The following is a 22,860-nucleotide window of genomic DNA, read 5'->3' on the forward strand; positions in this document are numbered from 1 at the left end:
TTTCTTCACGAGTTAGCACGTTGTATACTCAATGTTAATTCAACACCTGCGGAGATACATAAGATACATTTTATCTGCTTTTATTTCACTTGCCGCGCTGTCGCAGTCGCAGACATTGAGAAACCACACTTAAATGCGGAAAGCGTGCACACGTTATCAAGGTACGAAAATACATTTCTGCTTGCGCGTATGCGAAGCACGACATTCATAAAAGACGAGAATCTAAATCGACTCGATATCCATTTCGCACGCCCGCGGGCCCGCCAAGAAACGCAACGGTTCGTAAAGTCGTGCACCAAACGCTTTGAACGAGTATCAATTTGACCTGATGTCTGGCGCCGTGCCCGACTAATTTGCGAGAGAAACGAAACGATAAATGGAATTACGTCCCTACGGCGTTAACGCGACACTCTTCCGCCCACTTAACTAATCGGACAATTGATTCCGTCCGATACGGGGGTTTTCGGCTTTCCAGATTTCGCAAAAAGAGGAGCGAGCGCAGTATTTGTGACTCGAGACAAACAGATGCACAAACAAAGCTTTATTTATTTTATTTTTTACTCGATAGTAGAGAGAGAGAGAGAGAGAGAGAGAGAGAGAGACGCGCTATATATCATTGTCATTACGACACTGTAATACTCCGTTTAAGATCCTCGATGCGCTATAAGTGTCAACAATCGGTGCCAAAGATTAAGTAACACACACCGTGTGCACGCCACCGACAACCGCGTATAACCATGCAAACTACTCCGCGCTAAGTAACATTTCGCACACGTGCAACGTGTTACGACACAAGGTCTTTAATGTAAGCGACGTCACTTAATTTATCGCTTTTCCCAATATATGGTGAACCGATTACACATTCCCGTTGATAAAGATAAATTTCGTTTGAATGTCAAATTCCGGTGATTTTTCAATGACTTTCCATCCGTCCGGGGACTTCTGATATTTATAATCCTTCAGTTATCTCCCAACTTCTTTCGATTATTTTCTATTTCCTTCTCTTTTAACACCTTCTCTAGTCTCGGATAATCGCTAACCTTCGGAATTATCTCTTATTGTTTCTACAAAAGAAGAAGATACGTTCTATCGAGTAGCGAGCGCGAGAGATTAAAAAATTTGATTGAAATTTCTCCAAGTATAAACGGCCCGAAATGAAGAAAGAGGAAGAAGCAACGCACCGAGCTTCGACGCGCCGACCAGTATCACTCGACTGCGAAGGGTACTGATAAATACTGGCATAATTATACGAGAGCACACGCGTATTAATTGCTCTTCCGTGTTATCGTAGTAGTGGCGGTGGTAGCGGTGACAGGCGGAGGCGGAGGTGGCGATGGCGGTGCTTTCGAGCGAGTTGCAATTCATCTGCGAGCAAGAGACGCGAGCCGATTTTGTTGAGCGACCGGCGTCGACTGAACATGACAGACGTCGACGACTGCCGACGTGCGGGCCCCACCGGATTCCTTTTTCCGACCTCTCCATTAGGATTTCTGTTGCTTTGAATCAGCACGCTTTGTCGGGACCGCTTAGGTCGCCGGACTTTATTCGCGAGCCTTGAGAATTTTTTGATCGAAAAGTGGCCGAGAGAAACGAGCAGAAAGCAGAAAAAAAGAAGAATTTAGGAAGAATAAAATTTAAGGCGGTATATCGATGCTGTCGCTTATCTGAAATGTCTTGTAAATATTAATTATACGTCTAGAAATTTTTCTATCAGATTACGATTTCGTTATGTTCCGGCTCGAGAGATAATTTCGACAAACGTGTTTGCCGGGCGGTCCGATAAAATAATCTGGAAATATTTGGAAGCACGCTCACATATATACTTTGATTTCGTTGGAACTATTTGTATTAGATGCTGATAACTGTGTGTTGTTTCATTGTTTCGATAAGTTCTATTTTAAGGTGGCCGATCACGTAAGCGCGGTTTAGAACAAGTCAGTCAGGTTTGTTATATTGAAATGATAATACACGCCATCATTTGGAAAACTAATTTAATTAAATACATCGCGAGAGAAAACAAGGTACATTCGCATTATGTAAAAATTGTATCTTAACTTTGGCATTTCTGTAAAATTCTTATCAAATTTCTTATCGTAAGTTTTCGTACACACGCGCACACGGACGGAAATCGCAAATTTGCAACGAATAATAGTCAGTTTCGACTACTAACTTACAGTTGGTTTTCATTTTCATGAGCGACTCCTTATTTTCGAACAGTAGATAGCTTGTGCTTGTGCAAATTGGCGAATGTCTTTCCATTAGATTAGAGCATTAAGATCCTCGAATGTCTTAAAGAAGCCTTTGTGACATTAAGACGCTAATGAATGCCTTTGACATGTTTCTTAGCATATTTCATGTTTACAAATAACAGCGTGTTATTATTTCTGTCTATATCTCTGTTGTGTCTGCGTTATAGTGTAATTAGGATAATTATACTGATAATGTAATTATATTGATATATTATTTTATAGTATTGACGTCCTTTATTATACTGATATCCTAATTTTCTTTAAATTTCATCTCAATTTTTTCAAGTGACAAACAACGAGTGGTATTTGTATTTTTACAAGTGAAATCTGTTTTTTAACACGTGTAAGCAAGGCTTATTGCGGCCTCTGACCGCGTAACTTAAACGGTTACTTGAATCGATTCACATATCACTTTCGAAGTCGATTATTTCGATGTAAAGATTACTTGTATCGATTTCAAAAAGTGGTTTTAGAATCGAGTACCATTTTGCACAGTTCTATTGTCTCTCTTTTTCTCCAATGGTTTCAAGATTAAACAATATTAATAGTAAATGTCCGGTGAAAGATGTTTGTTTGACTATCCTTATCAATCTTGACGTCGTTTAGATTCAATATAATATTCTCCGACTCATCGGATGTATGAATGTATTGATCAATATTACAACATTGAAAATGAATAATGACCTTTGGGTCCAACGTCATCCGCTGACCCGGATGGGAATTTATATTATACTTTCGACAGCGTTTTCAGAAGAGAAGGCTCCGATCAATGCCAAAAAGCGGATGTAGGTGTGAGAAAACAGCCACAACTATTTAAAAGCCGCCACATCTCGAATCGTCCGTTCGTCTTTAGCGATAGGACTCGAGTTCGGCTTCTCAGTCGTGTTACTTTTGGCATTTTTAGTTGTCGAGTGTTTACATCTGTGTTCCGGCGTCAATCGTCCTTCTCTTTCCTAAGATTTACATCAAAGACTTACATCTCGGTCGTTCCTTTCACTTTCGGCAATATTATCTTCGATGATCGATGTTGATATTCCAGTATATCTTAGTCGATATCCAGTATGAATCTAGATTCGATATGGTAAAATAATTTTTTATTAACACATCGTGAGCCGAAAAATTAACCGTAGAATACTATACGATTTTGTCAGCGAGCCAGAGTGCCGGCCATTCAGTAACTTCCTTGGCATCGGCTCCTTCTGTTCGTCACGCGCATAGTTCGTTTGTGCCTGTCGTGTTATATACCCTGTGTGTCCGTAAGAAATAAGTAATTACTCCTCGTAAATCCAGCCGACGCTTATCCTGGCCATATTTACGGTTGCGCTTCCTAGTATTATGTTCGCGCAACAGCGCGTTTTCTTCGCAAAGTTCGTCGTCGCACAGGAAACGCGATCTCGCGCTTACCCGTGATTATTCGCGCGAATCCACACGAATATCTTGTCCATATCTTCGTGCGACAGATTTGCGCGTGATATATCATCTATCATGAGGTGTCCAATTCTCGCGAGCAATGAAGAGAAGTAACACGATCGCGTGCTAATTAGTTCAACGTCGTGTACGGCTGTTTTTATCCCCCCCGCGCCTTTTCGCGATGAAAATCACGACTACGCCGAGTGCGACTCTGTCACCGAGTGTGAATTTTTATTTCCTTCGTTCGTGAATAAATTTGTACGGGTAATTAAAACATGTAGAGACACGTTGATTTGTCGGAATACTTGGCCGATGTTGGAATATCGTTAGATATCGGTCGTGCGTTTCACATGTCTATATGTGATAAGATCTCTTTTTTCTTCTTTCCCAGTATAATTCTGCCAATTTATATGTTATCTGTTATGAATCGCGACACAGACGAAAGAACTAGTTTCCCCGTGTGAATTAACTGTGTGTGGATGCACCATTTACGGTGCAATTCCGTGCAACAAGGGGTGAATACAAGTTCCTCAATAGATGTCCGGATATTAGATAAGCGTGTGTGTGTATATGTGTATGTGTGTATGCGCTGGAGATATCAGGAATATTCATTCGAATTATTCATTACTATTTTAATTCGGTTTCTGTGATTCACAATATTGTTCGTGTGCTCAGGAATCGTCTTGGATACATTGGAATTGCAAATCGGAGCAATTTTCACGTAATTTAAGACTTCCGAAAGTCAGGCAGGGTGAATACAATGTCGCTTATTATTGTCGATCGAGGAAGCATTGGCAATTTGGCGATAAATAAGTTTTACGATATACAGATAAAAATAGAATACACTCATGATACACTCACTTAAAACACTTATCGCACTGTCTTTGTTGGCATTGCTTACATCATAGCTAGGTGTATTATTGCGCGACGTTAAGTTTTTTCCACGTCGTGTTTTTGCGTATTAAGATTTAAATGGATATCTAGGTTATTTTTCTCAGCAATTCAGTTCACATCTGAGATAATGCGGCTAATCGAGTAGATGATGTCGCAGGTAATTAAGTAGCGTGGATCATTTTGTTGCCGCGGGCGATAAAATTGTCGTCTCATTGCGCGTTCATATAACAGTAGATTGGAAAACCGTTTAGACATAATGGGATTGCTAAACTGCCAAAATTGAGAGTCATTATGGACAGACTTGCGCAGTAATAGTATAATTAATGATACAATTAGGGATAGTGAATGATAATAGACAATAATACAAATAATATAATAATACAAATAATAACATTAATAACAATAATTAATAATAATAATTAATAACATAACAATTATTGTCATTAATAACAATAATTAATAATGTAATTACTCGGTAAGCCCGTCAGTAATGACTTTCAGTTTCGACAATTCGGTGAGTTACCGACTTCATAACATCTAAGTCGTTTTAAGCCATCGCACATACTTAAACACACACGAGATATATCGCACGTGTGTGTGTTTCACGTCTGATACCGGAAAACCGACATTCGAGGATACATCTTGAGCGAGACAGTGCTAGAGACGAAATCTCTTGTAATACTGATAAGGCAGGGGACACTCGATAATCAATATTTTCTCATGGGAAGAGCGAAGACGAGTAATGATCTAGAGCAGTCTTTCACGAATATTCGACACGTGTGCGCCCGACTTCTGTTATCGAGAGCCAAGTGTGACGAGCGTTCTTGCTGTCACGCGAGGTAACGTAAATCGCTTGCGTTTATCCTGGATAGTTACATAATCCCTTCCAGTAACTTAGCCTCCGTAAACTTCGTTTTTTACTTTTTACGATACCCGGAGGTGATCGTTCGCGCGAAGATTATCGCGCCCGAGGTCGCGACGATGATGTAATCGTGTCGCGCCGATCATTTATCGTTTATCACCTTTACGCTTTGTTACATTGCGTTACGCGCGTCTCATATACGAAATCAATTAATCGTGCTGCCGATGTGTCCGCATCGTCTTATATCGACTGCGAATTTTTCATGGCAATTATTTTATCTCGGAACTCGCTTGCGTACCCGTGACACCTGCTTTGCTCGCGCGTCACGCATGTTTGCGCGCGTTATAATTAGTGGGAGTGAAGGTGTAAGGAGCAGATCGCGTTGCAAAATTTATGCTGTTCTATTTTTCACTTTTTCTGTCTTTTCTTTTGCGTTTGTTATACAACGATGCGATTACACGAGCGATCTCCAAGCGAGTTTTTTCTGGCTGATCAACCGTTCTCTTTTAATCGACCGTTTAGTGAGAAGTTATTGTGACAAGAAAGAGATTGAAAGCTCCTCAAGTGCTCCGATTGTATACAATTTTATATATGATATACAATCTTACAAGATAACGTCATAAAGTAGAACAAATCGTCGTATCGTATACGACACTGGTTTACAAACATGTTGAAACATTTCTCTTTTCCGATATAATTAGGAATCAAATGGTCACAATTACGAGCTTGCACGATTCGTTACGGCAATAGTTAAAATAATAAATACATGATATATCCGACGTCACAACTGCAAATGAGGATCAAAGAATAGCACAAATGTCTCTATTTTACTTTTAACTATCTCAGATGAGCGTAAAATAAAGAGCCGACATTTACATCATGTGCTGTCATTTTGGCTACTTACGCGATTAATTACTATGCAAGACCATGCAGTGGCTGTTTGACTCGCTTTTAACTTCATCAGAAAAGCGCTTAAGTTGTTTCGCGAACAAGTGTACAGCTTTAATATGGTTTAAACAATATTTCTTCGATGCATTTCAAAGCGTAGCTGATCTAATGAAAGAACTTCTGGGAATTATTAAAAAACAAGTTTAAAATAAGTTTATCTTGCATCGAAGGAAAAGCGTTCAAATAATATTGAAACAAAGTATATGATCTTGTTGGAAATAAAAGTCAAAGTTGACTCATTTTTCCGAAGTTGCTTACATATACGATAACGCCCTGATTCATATAATGGATAATGAAATAGATTAGTCGTTATCTTTTGTTGTCAACATTCTATAATTAATTGGGCATAGATTAATTGAAATCGATTTGGAGTTATCGACTGTCAGCGCGAAGATCTAGCATGTTCCGTGAATCCGATAATTAGCAGAACCTTTGAGTTATAATTGTCCGTGACCGATCGACAATTTTAAGTATATCGCGAGACAAATAGATTCCTCAAAAATAAATCTGACATATCTGACAAATCGCTTAACGCGACTTGTTATCTTGTTTATGAATTTTGCGTTGCGCAATCGTCTATATTGTCTACCTCAGCCGTGATTGTCTCAGGAAACGCGACAGTCGTTTGTCGTTGAACGACCGCAATTACCGTTTCCGCATTGACAAAGACAATAAAGACAAAGAATCGTGCACGTGCTTACAATATGTCGTCGCGCAGAAGTTGCTGTAAGTGTATTCCTCGTATCTCTATTTTATCTTGAAGTCGTCACGTAATCTGTCTTCGTCGAACTTTTAAATTCAAACATATTGCAAAAGAATGTAAGGAATTTTTGCAACTCGATATTAATATTGCCTTATATACCTTTATTAGCACGATATCTTATACTTCTCGATATCTTGTACTTTATTGCGGTGATTCCGCGACAAACCAAGACCACGCAAACATAATAGTATCTTTACTGACAGGTGCAACATGTACATGCTGCCGTTGCTGCTATTGCTGTGCCAAGTTTGTTGGGGATCCACCGAACCTGATATCTCTCATCCAGCAGGAAGGACAGATCTGTTTGAGCTGTCGATAATTCACTGGAATGATTTTCACGCGAGGTGAGCGATTCGGATATGTCAAGCATGCGATTTAATTCGTGTCATTGTAATGATCGCTGAGTCAAGGACGAGAGTGTAATTATATAATTACTGCCTTGGCCTCCTTCTATCAGTCTTTGTTTGACTTTTGCGCGACTTTCGTGATCGCGCTGCTCGTTAGAGCATGACCCTTGAGAGGAAAAAAACTGTGTCGAAGGTTCGAGCAGACAAGTCCGACTTCTGGACCTTGCCACAAGGACCAGGAGGAGAGATGCGTGGGTGGAATCGCCAGAGTCTACACGGCGGTCACTAAGCTCATGAATGAACGGCCGAATCCGATTTTCCTGAATGCTGGAGATAACTTCCAGGGCACCATCTGGTACAATCTTCATCGTTGGAATGTCACAGCTTTGTTCATGAATAAATTGCCGCATGACGCCTTGGTAATGAAATGTATAGACTCTCCAGATAAAGCAAACTTTAATCTTCTCTCGGGAGCGAGTATTAGATCCAATAGTTTTTATTAATCGAATAAGCCATCATTGATTCTTTCCAAGCGCTCAAAATATTGGGTCTTGTCGAAAAGTTCGGTTCGATCTCTCGTTTATTTAATGATAAACTAACCTTGGTAAACTCTGCCTTCTACAATGGAGATATACTAGTGACGCCAGAACGTTAGCGAATACAACGACAATGATGGACAAATAATTACAATTAGTTAAAATTATCTGGCGTTGCCCGACGGTTATTACAAAGTGTTGAAGGAAATCAGGGGGAAGAGAATACTGTGAGTCTAGATTTTATGCAGCTCATATTGTCTGCAGGGTTTTAGAGAATAATCATACAAAATTTGATCCAGATCAGTCAAAAGGAATGTATAGACAGACAGACATTTTATTTTATACATGTAGATAAATCAAACTTCTTGATGAAAAGATCTAGTAGAACTTTTCAATTGACCCACTATTAAACAGAAGAGCATAGAGCCTAGAGTCCATGAACTTACCTTTGACCTGACCTTATTCAACCTGAATCGAATCCTCCGATACTGTATTTTCTGGAACATTAACTGGCGTCGTGACAGCTGCAAGTTCTGTCTGATTCTACTCAAATGTACATGTCTCTTTTAACACAGCACGACAATCGCGAAAAACGCGTGAAATATATATATATATATATATATATATATATATATATATATATATAATTAACACAAATGAGTTATTAACACAAATGAATAAAGAATAGAATTCTTTCGCTTTCTAATTGATTTGGAAAAATTTACTTTAAGGTAACGCACAACGTCTCGCACTACGTTCACCGTCGTGTCTAAGACTGTCGTGATTGTTTGTTTGTCGTATACTTACGTGTATTATTATTCTCTGAAGGTTGCGTGATCTTGTGTCAAGCGTCACGTTTGAGAGTAGTGATTCGTGTGATTTACTCTCTCAACTATTTAACGCACACTATGTTACGATATTACGATATTACGATATTACGATATTACACTATATTACGATATTAATGTTACGCATTATTTTATGACAAATTTATTAAGACTTATTTGATTCTAAGTTTTTGTAACATTTATTTATTTATTTAATAACATTTGTCCCATTTGCTCACATCGACACTGCTTAGTAGAGTCTAATGACTGTTACGTAATTAAAATACGACTGAATAGAAATAATTTTTACCGTTGATATATGATATTATATGACGATATATTTTCACAGACTATCGGAAATCACGAGTTCGACCATAAAATCGAAGGTATCGTTCCATTTCTTAGATACGTCAAAGCGCCAATTGTAGTGACGAACATTGACGACAGTGAGGAGCCGAGTATGCAGGTCCGTAATTTCCGTCCGTAATATTCGTTGACTGAAACAAATCGATTTTCTACTTTGATTTTTCCCTTTTTTAGCATTTATACGAGAAGAGCACAATCATCAAGCGCGGCGGTAAGAGAATCGGTATCATTGGTGTTATCCTGTCGAGTACGAATGTGAGTAATCGACCGATCGTATTCTTTAGCGATATAGCAAACTGCACGGTATATTTGATTTAATTTCTCGGATCGTATCTCTCGCGCCAATTCAATTCATCCGCTTCTCTCTCACAAGACACGCTCGAGCAAGCAATCTTCTCGATATGCATTCGATTCTCTCAGATGATCGCCAACACGGGGAAACTGAAGTTCTTGAACGAGGTGGAGTCGGTGAACGCCGAAGCCCAGCGACTCCAAGAGAAAGGCGTAGATATTATCATAGTTTTGAGTCATTGCGGACTGAACGTGGACAGAGTCATGGCCGCGAATTGTCCCCTGGTCGATGTGATTGTCGGCGGTCATTCGCACACGCTTCTTTATACAGGTTCTGTGAAATATATGTATTAGATACAAGTCACACACTCGCACACAAATACGTACGATCGCAAGTCGCTTTATTCGAAATTGATACAAGTCGCCGATATATCGTATGTCTAAAAATTCAAAGCTTTGTTTCGCAAGATCTTCGTTGACAGATTAAGTTTTAGCGTCGTTAACTGTTGTACCGCAGGTACGCCGCCATTAGACCTAGCAGTGGACAAGTATCCCGTGGTCGTGACGCAGAAAGAGACGGAGAGAACAGTTCTCATTGTTCAAGCAGCCGCTTATACGAAGTATGTTATTCAGAGATAAGAAAATTGTGTCAAGAATATCTTCCATCGTTCATGAAGGTCAATTCTGCTATCTGGAGTCATGAGGTCGAAATGATTTGTTTGCGATGCGACCGCTCGAATATCGAAAAGTTTTATTTCAATTTCTCTGTAGAGCCTGTCGTTACGATTTCATTCGATACAAGTACACAAGCGCGCGTTTGATTTATGCGTTTCTATTTTATCTGCTTCTGACCGAAGGTACTTAGGCAATCTGACGGTATGGTTCGACGAGCAAGGCGAGGTCGTCGACTGGGATGGCAATCCGATCCTCTTGGACCGCTCCATCGAGGAAGGTAAGCTTTCAGTTCCGACTTATCCGTCAATCCGACTTGTATCGTCATTACCGAGGCAATCGATGTAGCACGTATACACCTGATATTCGAATGCTCGAATTAATTGCACCCAGACGCGGAAATTCTGAGAGCACTGGCGCCGTGGAAGAAGGAAGTGGACGCAGTGGCGCACAGAAAAATCGGCAGCAGCAAGGTACTGCTCGACAGCCGATGTCGCAACAGGGAATGCAATCTGGGAAATTTCATAACGGACGCGATGGTGGACGCGGTAAGTACGTGCTTCGCGATATTTCTATGAGAGAGCCTTGGCCAAAATTGCAATCAAATCGAATTTAAGTATCTCTTGGTCAAAACCATAGTATGAACTCCGAATCAACATGGACTCCGAATACCTTATGTTCTGTCGTCTAATAGAGTGAAGCCAACATCTAGAAAGAGAACAAGAATAGAGAATATAGCTTTCTTCCTATTTTGTCACTTTTTTGTTGCGCATGCATCCATTTCTCGTTTCCATAATATTATAGAGCGCAACAACACTCCGACTAGACTGGTAAATAAAAGTCTTACTTAAATCTTATTGCACACTTTGTCTGTGCAGAAAGAGACAGAGAACAGAGGGGCTGTACATATTGGCTTCTCTTTTCTGTATGCGGAGTCTATGTATGTTATGTCTATGGTCAAAACTAAGAGACGACTGAATTGAGAATGGCGTATCGATTTCAGTACGTCGACGCTATCGATGACGAAAGGTACTGGACGTATGCAGCAGTGGCCTGTACGAATGCAGGAGGAATTCGGAATGATATCGAGCGAACTGAAATCACCTACGGCAGTTTGATAATGGTCCAGCCTTTTGAGAACACGTGGGATACTCTCGAGTTGACCGGAAAGACTATCAGGAAGGTCAGTCTAGATTCTTCGTCGTAACATTATCCTACTTGACACTCTTTGTAAAGTGATTGACAGATTTGGTCGTAATTGATTTCGACGCGACGCAAACCGGATTCTCTCGCTCTGATTCGTGCTAAGCTGTAAAATAATATAGCGTCGTAAACAGGCGCGCCGTAAAGTAGCGCCGTGTAGAACGACGCGTGAACGTAAGCGTGCATCAACGGTGGCCTCTCCACGGGGACGCGATGGAAATTGAAGAAGGAAATCGAGCCGCGAATTAAGTTTCATTTTCCCCCGTAGATCCTGGTAACGGGAGGCACTCTGGTCTGGTCTGGGTTAAAAATCACTTACAGCATGTGTGACGGAGAACGGACTGTGGAGAATGTAAAAATCAGGTAATAATTTTTATTTTCCTGGGACTCTTTCTTCCAATTTTTTCCTTTCTTCGAAAAGGAAAGGAGAAACTTCTTTCCCCTTTCCTTTTCGAGCTCTCTCCACGTTGATTGAATTGGAGTACAAATCATATTCGTTTCACATCTCGGCTCTTACAGTAGCTTTGAGTTGAGAGTTGCTGACGATTTTAATTTGTTCGAACGTATCGACAGGTGCCAAGCTTGTGAATATCCGGTGTTCGAGAATATGATGGACAATCAGTGGTACAGAGTAGTGGTACCGTCTTACTTGGTCACCGGCGGAGATAACTTTATCTTGTTCAAAAACAGTAGTTGCAATCACAAAGTTGGGTTACTCGATATGGATTATCTAGAAAAGTATGTGAAGAAGATGAGTCCCATAATCGCGGGGACTGACCGGCGGATGATTATTCAGAAATCCAGAAATTTCTGAGTTGTTAGATTAACTTCTGTGTACCGGTAAAATTGTATTCGGAGAGAGAGAAAGAGATAAAGACTTAGGACCTAGGAAATATATTATCGACCTATTATGACCTATAATGAAAATGCATTTATATTTTGTTGATTGACACTTTGTATGGTGATATACTTATCTCCGTGCAAATAAAGTACTTAATTTTTGTATAACCGAATAAAACCTTTCTCGTTGCAATTTTCCCCGACGTCCTTGATTATTTCTCGAACAATTGTCGAGAAGCTCGGTGAATAAAGAGCCAGACATACGTCTACGAAGAAGAAACGTTGACAAAGAACTTCTCTCGGAGTCTTGCGTGATAGCCGTAAGAAAGCAGGAAACGTCGACCGCTTATCTCGCGGTATCTCGAGATCAGGGCAGATGAAGCATTTAAATAATGTATCGAACAGGTGAAATAGCAGCTGTTCGTCCGTGTTCCTGCCCTCGACCAGAACGCGCGAACTGCTTTGTAGCGCCGGCATGGAACGCTCGTTTTTAGTGGCGAAGGCAGGAAAAAAGAGCCGCTGCCTGCCGATTAAAGTAAAATGTACATTTATTACATTATGTATATTTATAATATCTCCTAATACACATAATTTTCTACAACATACGCTTTATATGCACGTGACACATATATACATACCTTTTATTTTCTACTCTCTTAAGGATGTATCTGAAATACAATCGGTGACAAAAGTGCTTGAAAAACGAAAAATTTGAATATCTGCTTCAAACGTGTTGTAAACCTAGTGACAAGTGATATAAATAGTGGCTAACATAATATATTTCTTATTTAAAAAGTTATTTTTTACTTTCTCAACAGTTTATTATTTTTATTTGCTTTTCTTCACCTTTCTATAATAAAACTTTTGGCAGGGAAAATGCCCTGAATTCAACTTTAGAACTTTAAATTTCGTATTTATTTAACATCAATATCCATCAGTGCAAAGGAGAAAAAGTAATTGGGATAAGTTAAAACAGATAAATATGCATTGTCTGAACAATAACTATCAATATTATTTATTGTTATTATAAATATTTAATGAAAAAAGTTAAACGTAGCAACAGCGTGCCATGTAGTTTGTGACTTATATGTTGGCAGTAATGCACTGTCCTGGCAGGTTAGATGAAACAATAAAAGCCTCAAATTTTACACTTATCCTATTGTTCATCGAAATTATTTAATTTATATTCTTGTCCTCTGCATGAAACAATGCAGACAAAACAAGAATTTACGACGTAACTTTATTATACTGATTTATAGGTTATTCATTTGACATTAGCTGATTGCAATGTTACCGCATTTCCAGTTACTAACTTCTTATGACAATCGCAAAATTGTCACAAATAAAAATTAATTTCTCTGAAACCGTGTTGTGAAAACTAATCAAATTCCGCAAATAGTTCCGATAATTCAGGATTTATATGTATAAAAATACTTAAATTTTTGGTACTATTTTTTCTATACGTTTTTACTCTTCACATTCAGGAAAGTTGCTTTTGTCATAAGAACACGTGTAAAATTAACATAATAATTACTCTTCAACGGTTTAGTGAATCGACTTGAAATTTTTTTCAGTATATTATAGATAATTAAGGAAAAGTTACCCAAAGTTTTATCAAATAGGTACTATTTTTATATAGCTCAGATACGTCCTTAAAGTGAATCAGTGAATAGTCACTGATATCAGTTATGCGTATAGCATTGAGAGCTTTCAGTGTCATACTTATAACTGCAATCAATGTATGTTCACTGTTTTCGGTGATGTTTGACTGATTCATTTTGAGAGAGTATACTCTCTTAAAGTGAATAAGTGAATAGTCACTGATATCAATTATAAGTATAGCACTGAGCACTTTCAGTGCAACACTTATAACTGCAAATCAGTGTATATTCACTGTTTTCAGTGATGTTTCATTGTTTTCAGTGATATTTCACTGATTCGTTTTAAGAAAGTACTATATCTTACGATATATTTCGCGCGATATAATGTTACATATATTACGATATAATGTTACATATGTTACATATATTACGTTATAATTTTTTGTGTATTTGTTAAAATCAATCGGTTAGAATATTTTTCGTAACAGTGGCGTGCTCTCTTGCGACGAGTCTCTTCGGGGCCTGACGACACCTTCCCAACAGGTGCAAGCTCGAATTCGCCGGTGTGCGCTGAGCGCCAAGCGACGCGGACCAAGCGCAACGCTTTCTGGCAATTAACGTTCATTACGCTGCGCGTAGCATTGATAATGTTCGAGTCGATCTGCATATCTCCGGCGATTTACATAACACGGGGACGTGCGCGAGCCGGAGCGTAAATACGCGCTATCGATGATGCCGCAAGGTGAGAAGAGCTACGATATAGTCGGAGATGCTGAGGTTTCCTGCTGGACGATAACGATGCTTCGGTGCAATTTGCGATGGAAAATTATCGGCAGTATCATGTTAACGTTGCAACAGTGTGAAATTTGCCAAATTGGAAACGCGCGAGCGGCGGCTAAATAAATCTCACAGTTTCCCTCTTAATCGCACTACCTTAAGAGGAAGAAGAGGAAGAAAACACGCGGAGGATGATAATATCCAAAGAAGATACTCCAAATTGCCTCAACTTGGTCTTCTCAGACGTGCTTCTTCGTGCTATTCGCGATTAAGGCGAAATATATGCGGTCGAGAAGGTGAGGAAGGTGGAGGGAGACAAAGAGAGACAAAGTACGGGGAATACGCAGCTGGAAACTAATAGACCTATTTTCTCGCGCGAAACTACTCGAGAAGTGTTTCTTGTCAGGATGAGAGGTACTCGAGCAGGTTCGTCGGTCAATTACGAGGATTATCCCTTACTGCCGACGATTGCACCACTTGCCGGACGTTTCGCGAACGTCGCGGTCGCGGAGCGTCGCGACGACAATGAGACCGCGGCGAGGAAGCGGTGGCAGGACGTCTGGAGAGGAAGTCCGCGAGGAGAGGGACCCGGAGGCAGCTGTTCCGAAGCCAAGTCGTACGACCGCGATTGCAGGAGAGAGCGAGAGAGAGGAGAGAGGCGCGTGGACCAGCCGGGATGAACGAAGTGCGTGAATGAAAGTTGGACGGAGAAAAGACATGTCGAGATCGCAGTGCCGTTTCGCAGTGGCGGCTAAAGAGGAGACCATTGATTGGTAAGGCGGTTTAATTAATGTCTCGCCGATTAATTAATTCCACCCTCTGACATGTGGTTTATAGTATACCGCGTATGATTAACGTGTAATAAATAAAATTGGCAGTTTCCCCCCTGATCATACTATTCGTGAGGAAAAGAAGAAATCAGGAGAATATTTTACGTCTCAAAGAAAGGACAGTGCGTGCATCAAAATCAGTTTCTCTCCCGATCATATTATTGTGAGAAAAAGAAGAAACCAGGAGGATGCGTTTCTCAAAGAGAGGACTGTGAGTGGATCAAAATGTAGAAACATGTGCTTCATTCAGCAAGAATCTACATTTGGCTGCCAATCAACTACTGCCATTTTCTTCGAACAATCGAAATGATAATAAAAACCAAAATGGAGCTCCGGAAACCTAAAAGAGAATGAAAGCAAAGAAATCGTCGTTATTCGTTTCTACTACTAAGTTGTTATTCGTTTCTACTACTAAGTCAGTTGTAGTATATCGGAGACATAATGAAAATAAGAAAATTGTTCCTTTTATCGCTCTTTTTATCAACGTAATAATTAACAAACGCATCAAGACGTTTGATAAAAATTTGATGTTTTCGATCGATACGATGTGACGTTAAAGAGCCAACAGCGAAGGCGTCAAACGACAGATGGGCAAGGCTGAAAATTCGAAAATTATTCGTAAGAGGCAGTGCTGGAGTGTGCCGGCCCTGTGCACTTGGTTATCGTGCAAGTGCGACGGAATAGGGACATGCGGCCGTGCACCGTGGAGAAACGGGGAGAGAACGATCGGGAAAGAGAGGCCGAAGGCAGCAGGCCGAGAGACAGCGCGAGTGCGCGCCGGCGACTATCATGGAGGCAGGTCTGCCTTCTGGCAGGAGGGTCTCGACCTACACACTCGGCGTTACCTGCCAGCGCGCGCACGGCGGCGGCGGCAGTGTCTCCGAAGTCGCGCACTCCGATGGATCGCGGAGTCCTGAGCTGCTGCGCGTGCTGAGGGGCCGCGGCGAGGTCGCTTCCAACTCACGGCGACGACGAAGAGTATCGAGCTGCACACGGCAGATATATACGAGAAAACTGGCGAGACTCGCGACTCAGGTTAGGTCGTCGCCAAGTGCGGCGCGTGTATCGCGCATCGTGTCCAGGGATTCGCGAACGTCAGTTTACATCCGCGAGGTAAGCGCGTGATTCGTGAGATTTGCGTACATATTCGCGGTCAGCCATACACTCTCGAGAATCGCGACGACGACAACGACGACGACGACGACGACGACGACGAGAGTGCGGGAGGCGGAGGCGGAGAGGCGCAAGCGGCCCCCAGGAGAGCGACACGTCGCGATACGATCGATCCGTCAAAAGCCGTGCAGCAGCAGCAGCAGAAGCAGCAGTAGCAGCACGCAGCAGCAACCCGAACAGCGAACTCGTGAGATCGCCTGCCCATTGGCGATGGAAGAAATGTGCTCGTGACGTCACGGAATTCCTCGGTGCTGCTGGAAGCGACCGCGAGCACTTGTCATCGTGCCTTGTTCACGCGTAGCTGGCATCGTGAGATCTTTTTCTGTCTCTCCTTCTCTCTCCCTCTCTCTTTATCTATCTCCCAATAGGAGAGGAGAGATAAGAGAGCGAGTAAACGAACGGGAGAGAAAGAAAGGAAAATCTCCACACATTGGAGAAACGGAGGAGGAAGAAAGGAAGTAGAGGGAGGCGAAGTAAAGAAGATAGATACATATATTGATAGATAGATAGACACATACGAAGAAAGAGGAGAGTCGAGAAGGAGAAAAGGAGGAGAACGTATCGTGGGCGTTGAGTGATTGTTGTCGGTGCTAGTTTCCATCGAGAGTCATGAGGGACACGAGCGATATGATGGAGGACGCCCTGTCGGAGGTACGTAACAGCGGATAAATTGGAGAAACGCCATGAATTCGCATTTTCGCGGCCTCTCCAGGTTGGCAAAGTCGTTTGCGTTTCCGCGTCGCCTTAACCTCTCGAACCCGCGAGCCAAATAGCGTACCGGAGCGTTTATCATTCATGCGAGATCATTCCGTGCGAAAAAGGTGATGCTATTGGCGACGCGGATATGGATGTTCGCATGCTTGTGAGTTCTCCGGTCAACAATAGTCTGCAATGAAGTGCCTCCTTGAAAAACGTTTCCAGGTATCCGATTGCGATAATGCTAAACAGGTATTCAACGGTGGAAACGCAATGACAAAGCGAAATCGCGAATATAGAGGGTCTCCGTGAAATTTAATGAGCGAGCAGAAATTTGCACTACCGCTGCTCTATACTTAGTGAAGCACGCTCGAGATACAATTTGGCGATATTGGCACGTATTCTATGTTTACATTGGTGTGACTGACCAACACAATCAGCACACACTTACGATACCTCCATATACGAGTCTCGTAACGTGTGCGTGTTGTTGTCGTTTCTGTTATTGAAAGTTGAGTCGCCGCGCTAACGCTCTCGTAATAGTAGTAGCAGCAGCAACAGTAGTAGTATTCGTAATACGTTTTTCCTATCCGACAAAATTCCAATCCGTCGTCTATCGTTGATAGTCATCTGTATTTATACGATTGCACCGCGGAATGCATCGCGAGAGGCTGCAGCGACGCGTTCCGCTGCCAAAGCGCACCTGCTCGAAATCGATTGCGAAGGGGCGAATCGGTTTTTTGCACGTTCCCCGAGTGGCACGCTCGCTCGTTTTCGGCGCGCGCGATTGCGAAACCAACGTTATATTATTTTTTCTTGTTTTCCTGTCTTTTCTTTGTTTGCAATATAACGCAATATAACGCACAAGAGAGAGAGAGAGAGAGAGGGAATAAGAAATCATTGGATATAGTAATCGTTTTCTGTCACATTCAGTGTTGCTTTTCCGGTCGCTTTTCCCGTCCTCCATAACCATTACAGCGAGATACTCGAGTTCTATGGAGACGGCGACAAACGCGTAAATTCCCTGTACGGTGATTTAAATCTCCATTTAGAGCGAAAAGCGCTCTCTCTCTCTCTCTCTCTCTCTCTCTCTCATCCGCTGCGCGAGTAATTCTGATTCCATCCGCGCGATATACGCGATTTATGCGGCGCGGGGAGCAAGAGAGGATTACACAGGCAGCCTTTTCTTTCGCGCTTTTCCCACCCGCTTTTCTCTCCTTCCTCTCTCTCTCTCTCCCCCCTCTCTCTCTCTCGGCCGCTTCGCCCCGCAGCCGGTGTATTATTAACGGTAAAAGGGGCGCATCGATTTACGCGCGCCCGTTATTACCCGCTTTTCACGCGAGACTGTGGAATTACATCGATCCCTGAGAGTCACTATCTTCATCGCGTTGTTTGCCTTGCCTCCCCTTCATTGTCCGTCGTCCCCGCAGTGCGATACGCATCCGATAACAGTAATTTCCTGTTTACGAATCTTAGATTTTAAGCTGGCCGTCGTGGCAAACGTCTATTTACTCATTTATCTCTCGACTTCGATCTTCTCGCGTCGCGTTATCGCCGCGAGTTTTCTCGCTTAATATTCTATCAGGATTCGCAGCGTCGGGTTGGGGGAAGGGGGAGGGAGAGGGCACCGGCGAGGGCGGACTGAGGACAGAATTAGAATTTCAAATCGAATCCCATCGCGCGGGGGATGCGCCCTTTCTGCAGTTAACTGCATTTCCGACGTTCGCGCTTCTCGGAACTTCGAGGGAAAGAAATACCCTTCGTCGAAGTGCAATCTCGCATAAAACGCGGGAGTCGCCGACGCTTCTTCGTCCGTTTCTTCGCGGTTTCGACATTTGTATTTATTGCACGAACGCGGTAGCCGCTTGAATTCGCTCCGACGTATCGCCGAAACTGATCATTCTCGAAGTTGGCTGAACACTTTAATTCTTCCCGCTCGCGACGTTTCCCGACCCAAAAACTGGTTCGAATTCAATTTGTGGCCTTCTCAATTTGTCGCGGAAAGTACACGAATGGGAACACACAAGTAAGACTTCATTTTCGCGGATTCTGATGGATCATGAAGGTGGTATTGCGTTATTTATGATTAACGAGATATATCAATGAGATATAAATATGTATATACACATTTAAATATCTGTAACAAAAATGACCAAAACGATAAGATTGTCCAGGGTTTAGTTACGTGTCCAGGCATTGGCACTTTTGCCTTACCTTTATTCGCGACAATGGAAACGCGTGATTCGCATTCGATAAATGTTCCTCCGTGCTATACGTTCTTCGTTCACAATTTTATTTCAGCAGATATCGCAGAGAAATTCTCCTTCTCTCTTGGATATGCCATCGTAGTAGTCGAGGGTGTAAGCTCGCTGAACAAATGCCGCTCGCGTCCTCGTCGAAATAAGCGATTCATTCTCTGCCTCCCTTAAATCTCGCGCGCGCGCGCGCGCGCGCACCGTCGATTTTCCTCGGCGGAATTCCCCATGTTCTCAGGGCCGGCAGTTTGCAAACGGTGACTCGCGGTGCTTCTTGAATTCGGAATACAGGCCGCATTATCCGCGGCACCTCGCCTGCTCTAATGTCCGCCTGGTAACCAGCACGAGAAGACTGAGCCGAAGTGGTCAAACGTGTCCCTTCGGTACGACGTGTTACGTGCCGTACTTGTGCGCCTTCGCCTTGCATTCTCCCTTCGTTCTATTTATATCCCCACGTCACGATAAAAACACGGCTGCCATGAAGAGAAAGAGAGTGAGAAAGAGAGAGAGAGAAAGAGAGGGAGAGAGAGGGAGAGAGAGAGAGAGAGAGAGAAACAGGGAAAGAATCCTTGTGGTCTTCGTCCTGCGGGACACGAGGATACGGTCGCTCTGTGAACGCAGTCCCGAAATCTATCGAGCTGACCGGTCCGCGGGAAAATTTATCGTCTGTCGATTTATCGAAATTTATCGCGACCGTTCGCGATTTCCAGTCGACGAGTTCCGTCTACTCGAGCGGCAACGACCATGGTGATTTAATTTGTGTCTTCTGGTATCCACTCTCCTTTCGTAAACGTTTAATTTTCACGCGGCTCTCTCGCTTTATCGCCTCCCGATATCTCCGAAGTGTATTTTGGCGAAACCTTGTTACGGATTTTTGCGGGCGCTGCGGATGGCTCGTACTTCGTCCTGATCTTCGTCTTATCTGCGGCGGCATGTAAATCGCGTATCGCAAGCTCGTTTGCGATCGTTGCTTGATTTTGCGCCGCGCATTCCCCTCGTCCCTCGATTATATTATTTTCGACGCGTTTTAATTAGGCGAGCCGCGCGTGAGAGACGCTCCACCTCGGCGAAGCTGTCGCCGGCAAGAATAAAAATAAACGGCGAAATGCTGTTTACTACGCCAGCTCGACTCGATTCGCGTGCGCTCTCTCGAGGGACGAAGCGCGGACGAGCAGAACAGAAGTCACATTTCTACATGGAAGGGCGGTGCTGAAGGACGTGCTGGCCACGAATTTGCATTGATCAATTTGCCTAATTGAACCGCGGCGACTCCGCTTATTATTCCGCCCGAATGAAAAATGCGTCAGGCACGATCGATCATTCGACTCGCGATCCGCAGTCCCCCTTCTGATTATCTTTCGTCAATGATTAAGAATGAAATTATACGTCAATTACAACCATTAATTAGACGTAAGGGATCACGAACTCTATTCAGAGACGTCGTGTTGTGTGCAAAACGAAGTTTATCACACATTAATCAATTGAAATTTCCTTTTACTAAAATAATCAGCAAGCCAATAATCGAAATTAATGAATCGTCGTACATGAAATCACAAATAATTTCACTGATTTGCGAAATTAATTGTTAACCTATGATTAATTGGTAAACATGAAATTAAATATAAGTTAAGTATATATTTAATCAGATCAAAATTTGTTTATGACAAACCCATGACAATATTTCTGATTTTACATATGACGATTGATCAATTTTGATCATTAATTCGCCGATTATTTTAGTCAAAGAAAATCGTCACTGATTATGTTCGACTCTGTAAGACAAATATTGAGTTTCTCAGGTCTCGGTAGATAAGTTTAATAGAGAGAAATGCAATACAAAGATGTAGAGTAAAATAGTCCAGATTAGAAGAGAGAAACGACTCTAACGCGACGTCCAAGTAAGGTAAAAGTACCAATGTCCGGACACATATCTAATCTTGTGCACACAGAGAAACGCATTTTAATAAATAATGTCACTTATCTCAAGTATTTTATAAGTTTATATATCCGCAAATTTATCATAAGTTTTCGTCACTAATATTTTATTAACTTTATTCAAAATATATCTTGAAACTTAGCAAGTGTTTAGCATTTCAATTAAGAATATTAAATTAAAATAAAAATTCGGCTGTATGTGTGAGTTTATTGCATAGAGCCAAACCAACTTTTTCTTGAACAGAATTTTATGATATTCTGATGAAGAGAATAAATTTTTCTTTCGAACTCTTGTATGTGATAATAAGCTTTTGTCAAATTTCTGTTGAGCATATCTTAGGATTATTATAAAAAAAATATTGTTTGTTGAAAGTAGTCATTACTTAAAAGAAGGAAAATGACTGAGTAACCGCTTTTCTTAGCAATGATATTATTTCATGTATAGATATTTTTATGGTTCGCCTTTATGGTTTCGTCTTTAGACACGAATATTTAAACTTTCAACATAGAGAATATATGTCGAATATGTACACATATCCTATGTTGGCAGTTTAAATATTCGTATTTAAAGATCAAGACAACAAGAATGTCCAAGAGATTAGGTATTTACGCGTATTCGGGAATCGGCACTTTTATTTAAATACAGTCAATTGCGGTTCTTCATATGTTAATTCCTAGCGTTCGAATTTCGCGAATATGCAACGCTTCTCAAATATTTCTCGCGGCGATGCTCCGGTAACGTATCGCCGTGCTCGTAGATTGTACGGCTTGGCGGAGATAAACGGGCGTGTCTGTGACCCGTTAACTAAACAGTCGCGTTTTGCGCGATCGATGGCCCGAATATCGCGGCGGTCACGAAGGGACGTTCGTCGTGCGTTCTCGTTTGCACGTATCAATCGCAACCTAATTCAAGCACGCTCTCTCTCCGCTCGATTCGCCGTCGTGTTGGTGGATGTGAGCTTTTGCGTCTGTTCGGCTGAAAATATAAATTTCGCTCGGATCAGCAGATAGAGCGATTTGCACACGTCGTGCTGTGCGCGAGCGTTCGAAATCAATAGCCGGCGACATGCATCACGGTCTGCACCTTGCACCGCCAACGGTCCATTCACCTTGGCGAAGCACGCGGGAGCGGCCGGAGGACTGAGGACGGAGGACGGCTGAGATCTATTTTCGCTTCTTCGCTTCTTCTCGTATCGATCGGACGGGATATTTTGACGACCGAGTAACCATTTAGCGCGAAGTAATATCGCGCCGAAACACTGTCTAAATTTGCATGGGTTTATTGCTTGCGCCCTTTGCCGATAAGTCGGCGGAATCAAAAATCGAGAATAAGAGAGAGAGAGAGAGAGAGAGAGAGAGAGAGAGAGAGAGAGAGAGAGAGAGAG

General features: G+C 42.0%; 2 protein-coding genes across 5 annotated transcripts in view; both read left to right on the forward strand.

The window, feature by feature from the left end:
- The first annotated feature begins 21 nt into the window (after positions 1-21).
- LOC116843806 (apyrase) lies at positions 22-12,404 on the forward strand. 4 transcript variants are annotated; one of them, XM_032814572.1, is made up of 12 exons: positions 22-161; positions 7,330-7,470; positions 7,667-7,892; positions 9,186-9,302; positions 9,377-9,457; positions 9,623-9,824; positions 10,011-10,113; positions 10,351-10,445; positions 10,559-10,713; positions 11,169-11,348; positions 11,637-11,731; positions 11,942-12,404. In XM_032814572.1, the coding sequence occupies exons 2-12, from the start codon at positions 7,337-7,339 to the stop codon at positions 12,180-12,182; spliced, it is 1,629 nt and encodes a 542-aa protein (XP_032670463.1). In that variant the 5' UTR covers positions 22-161; positions 7,330-7,336; the 3' UTR covers positions 12,183-12,404. The 4 variants fall into 4 exon arrangements, with proteins under 4 accessions (XP_032670463.1, XP_032670462.1, XP_032670461.1 ...); XM_032814571.1 differs by lacking the exon at positions 22-161 and adding an exon at positions 3,296-3,330; XM_032814570.1 differs by lacking the exon at positions 22-161 and adding an exon at positions 5,236-5,392.
- A 3,792-nt stretch (positions 12,405-16,196) lies between these two features.
- The window catches only part of LOC116843831, a 19,630-nt gene continuing 12,966 nt past the window's right edge, over positions 16,197-22,860 (forward strand). The window contains exon 1 of the mRNA XM_032814630.1: positions 16,197-17,240. Within this exon, the coding sequence (XP_032670521.1) occupies positions 17,199-17,240 (42 nt within the window). The 5' untranslated portion in view covers positions 16,197-17,198. The remainder of the gene's footprint in view (positions 17,241-22,860) is intronic.

Source organism: Odontomachus brunneus, unplaced genomic scaffold, assembly GCF_010583005.1.
Source record: "Odontomachus brunneus isolate Ranch 3 - 2012 unplaced genomic scaffold, Obru_v1 Obru_scaffold_036, whole genome shotgun sequence".
Taxonomy (NCBI): domain Eukaryota; kingdom Metazoa; phylum Arthropoda; class Insecta; order Hymenoptera; family Formicidae; genus Odontomachus; species Odontomachus brunneus.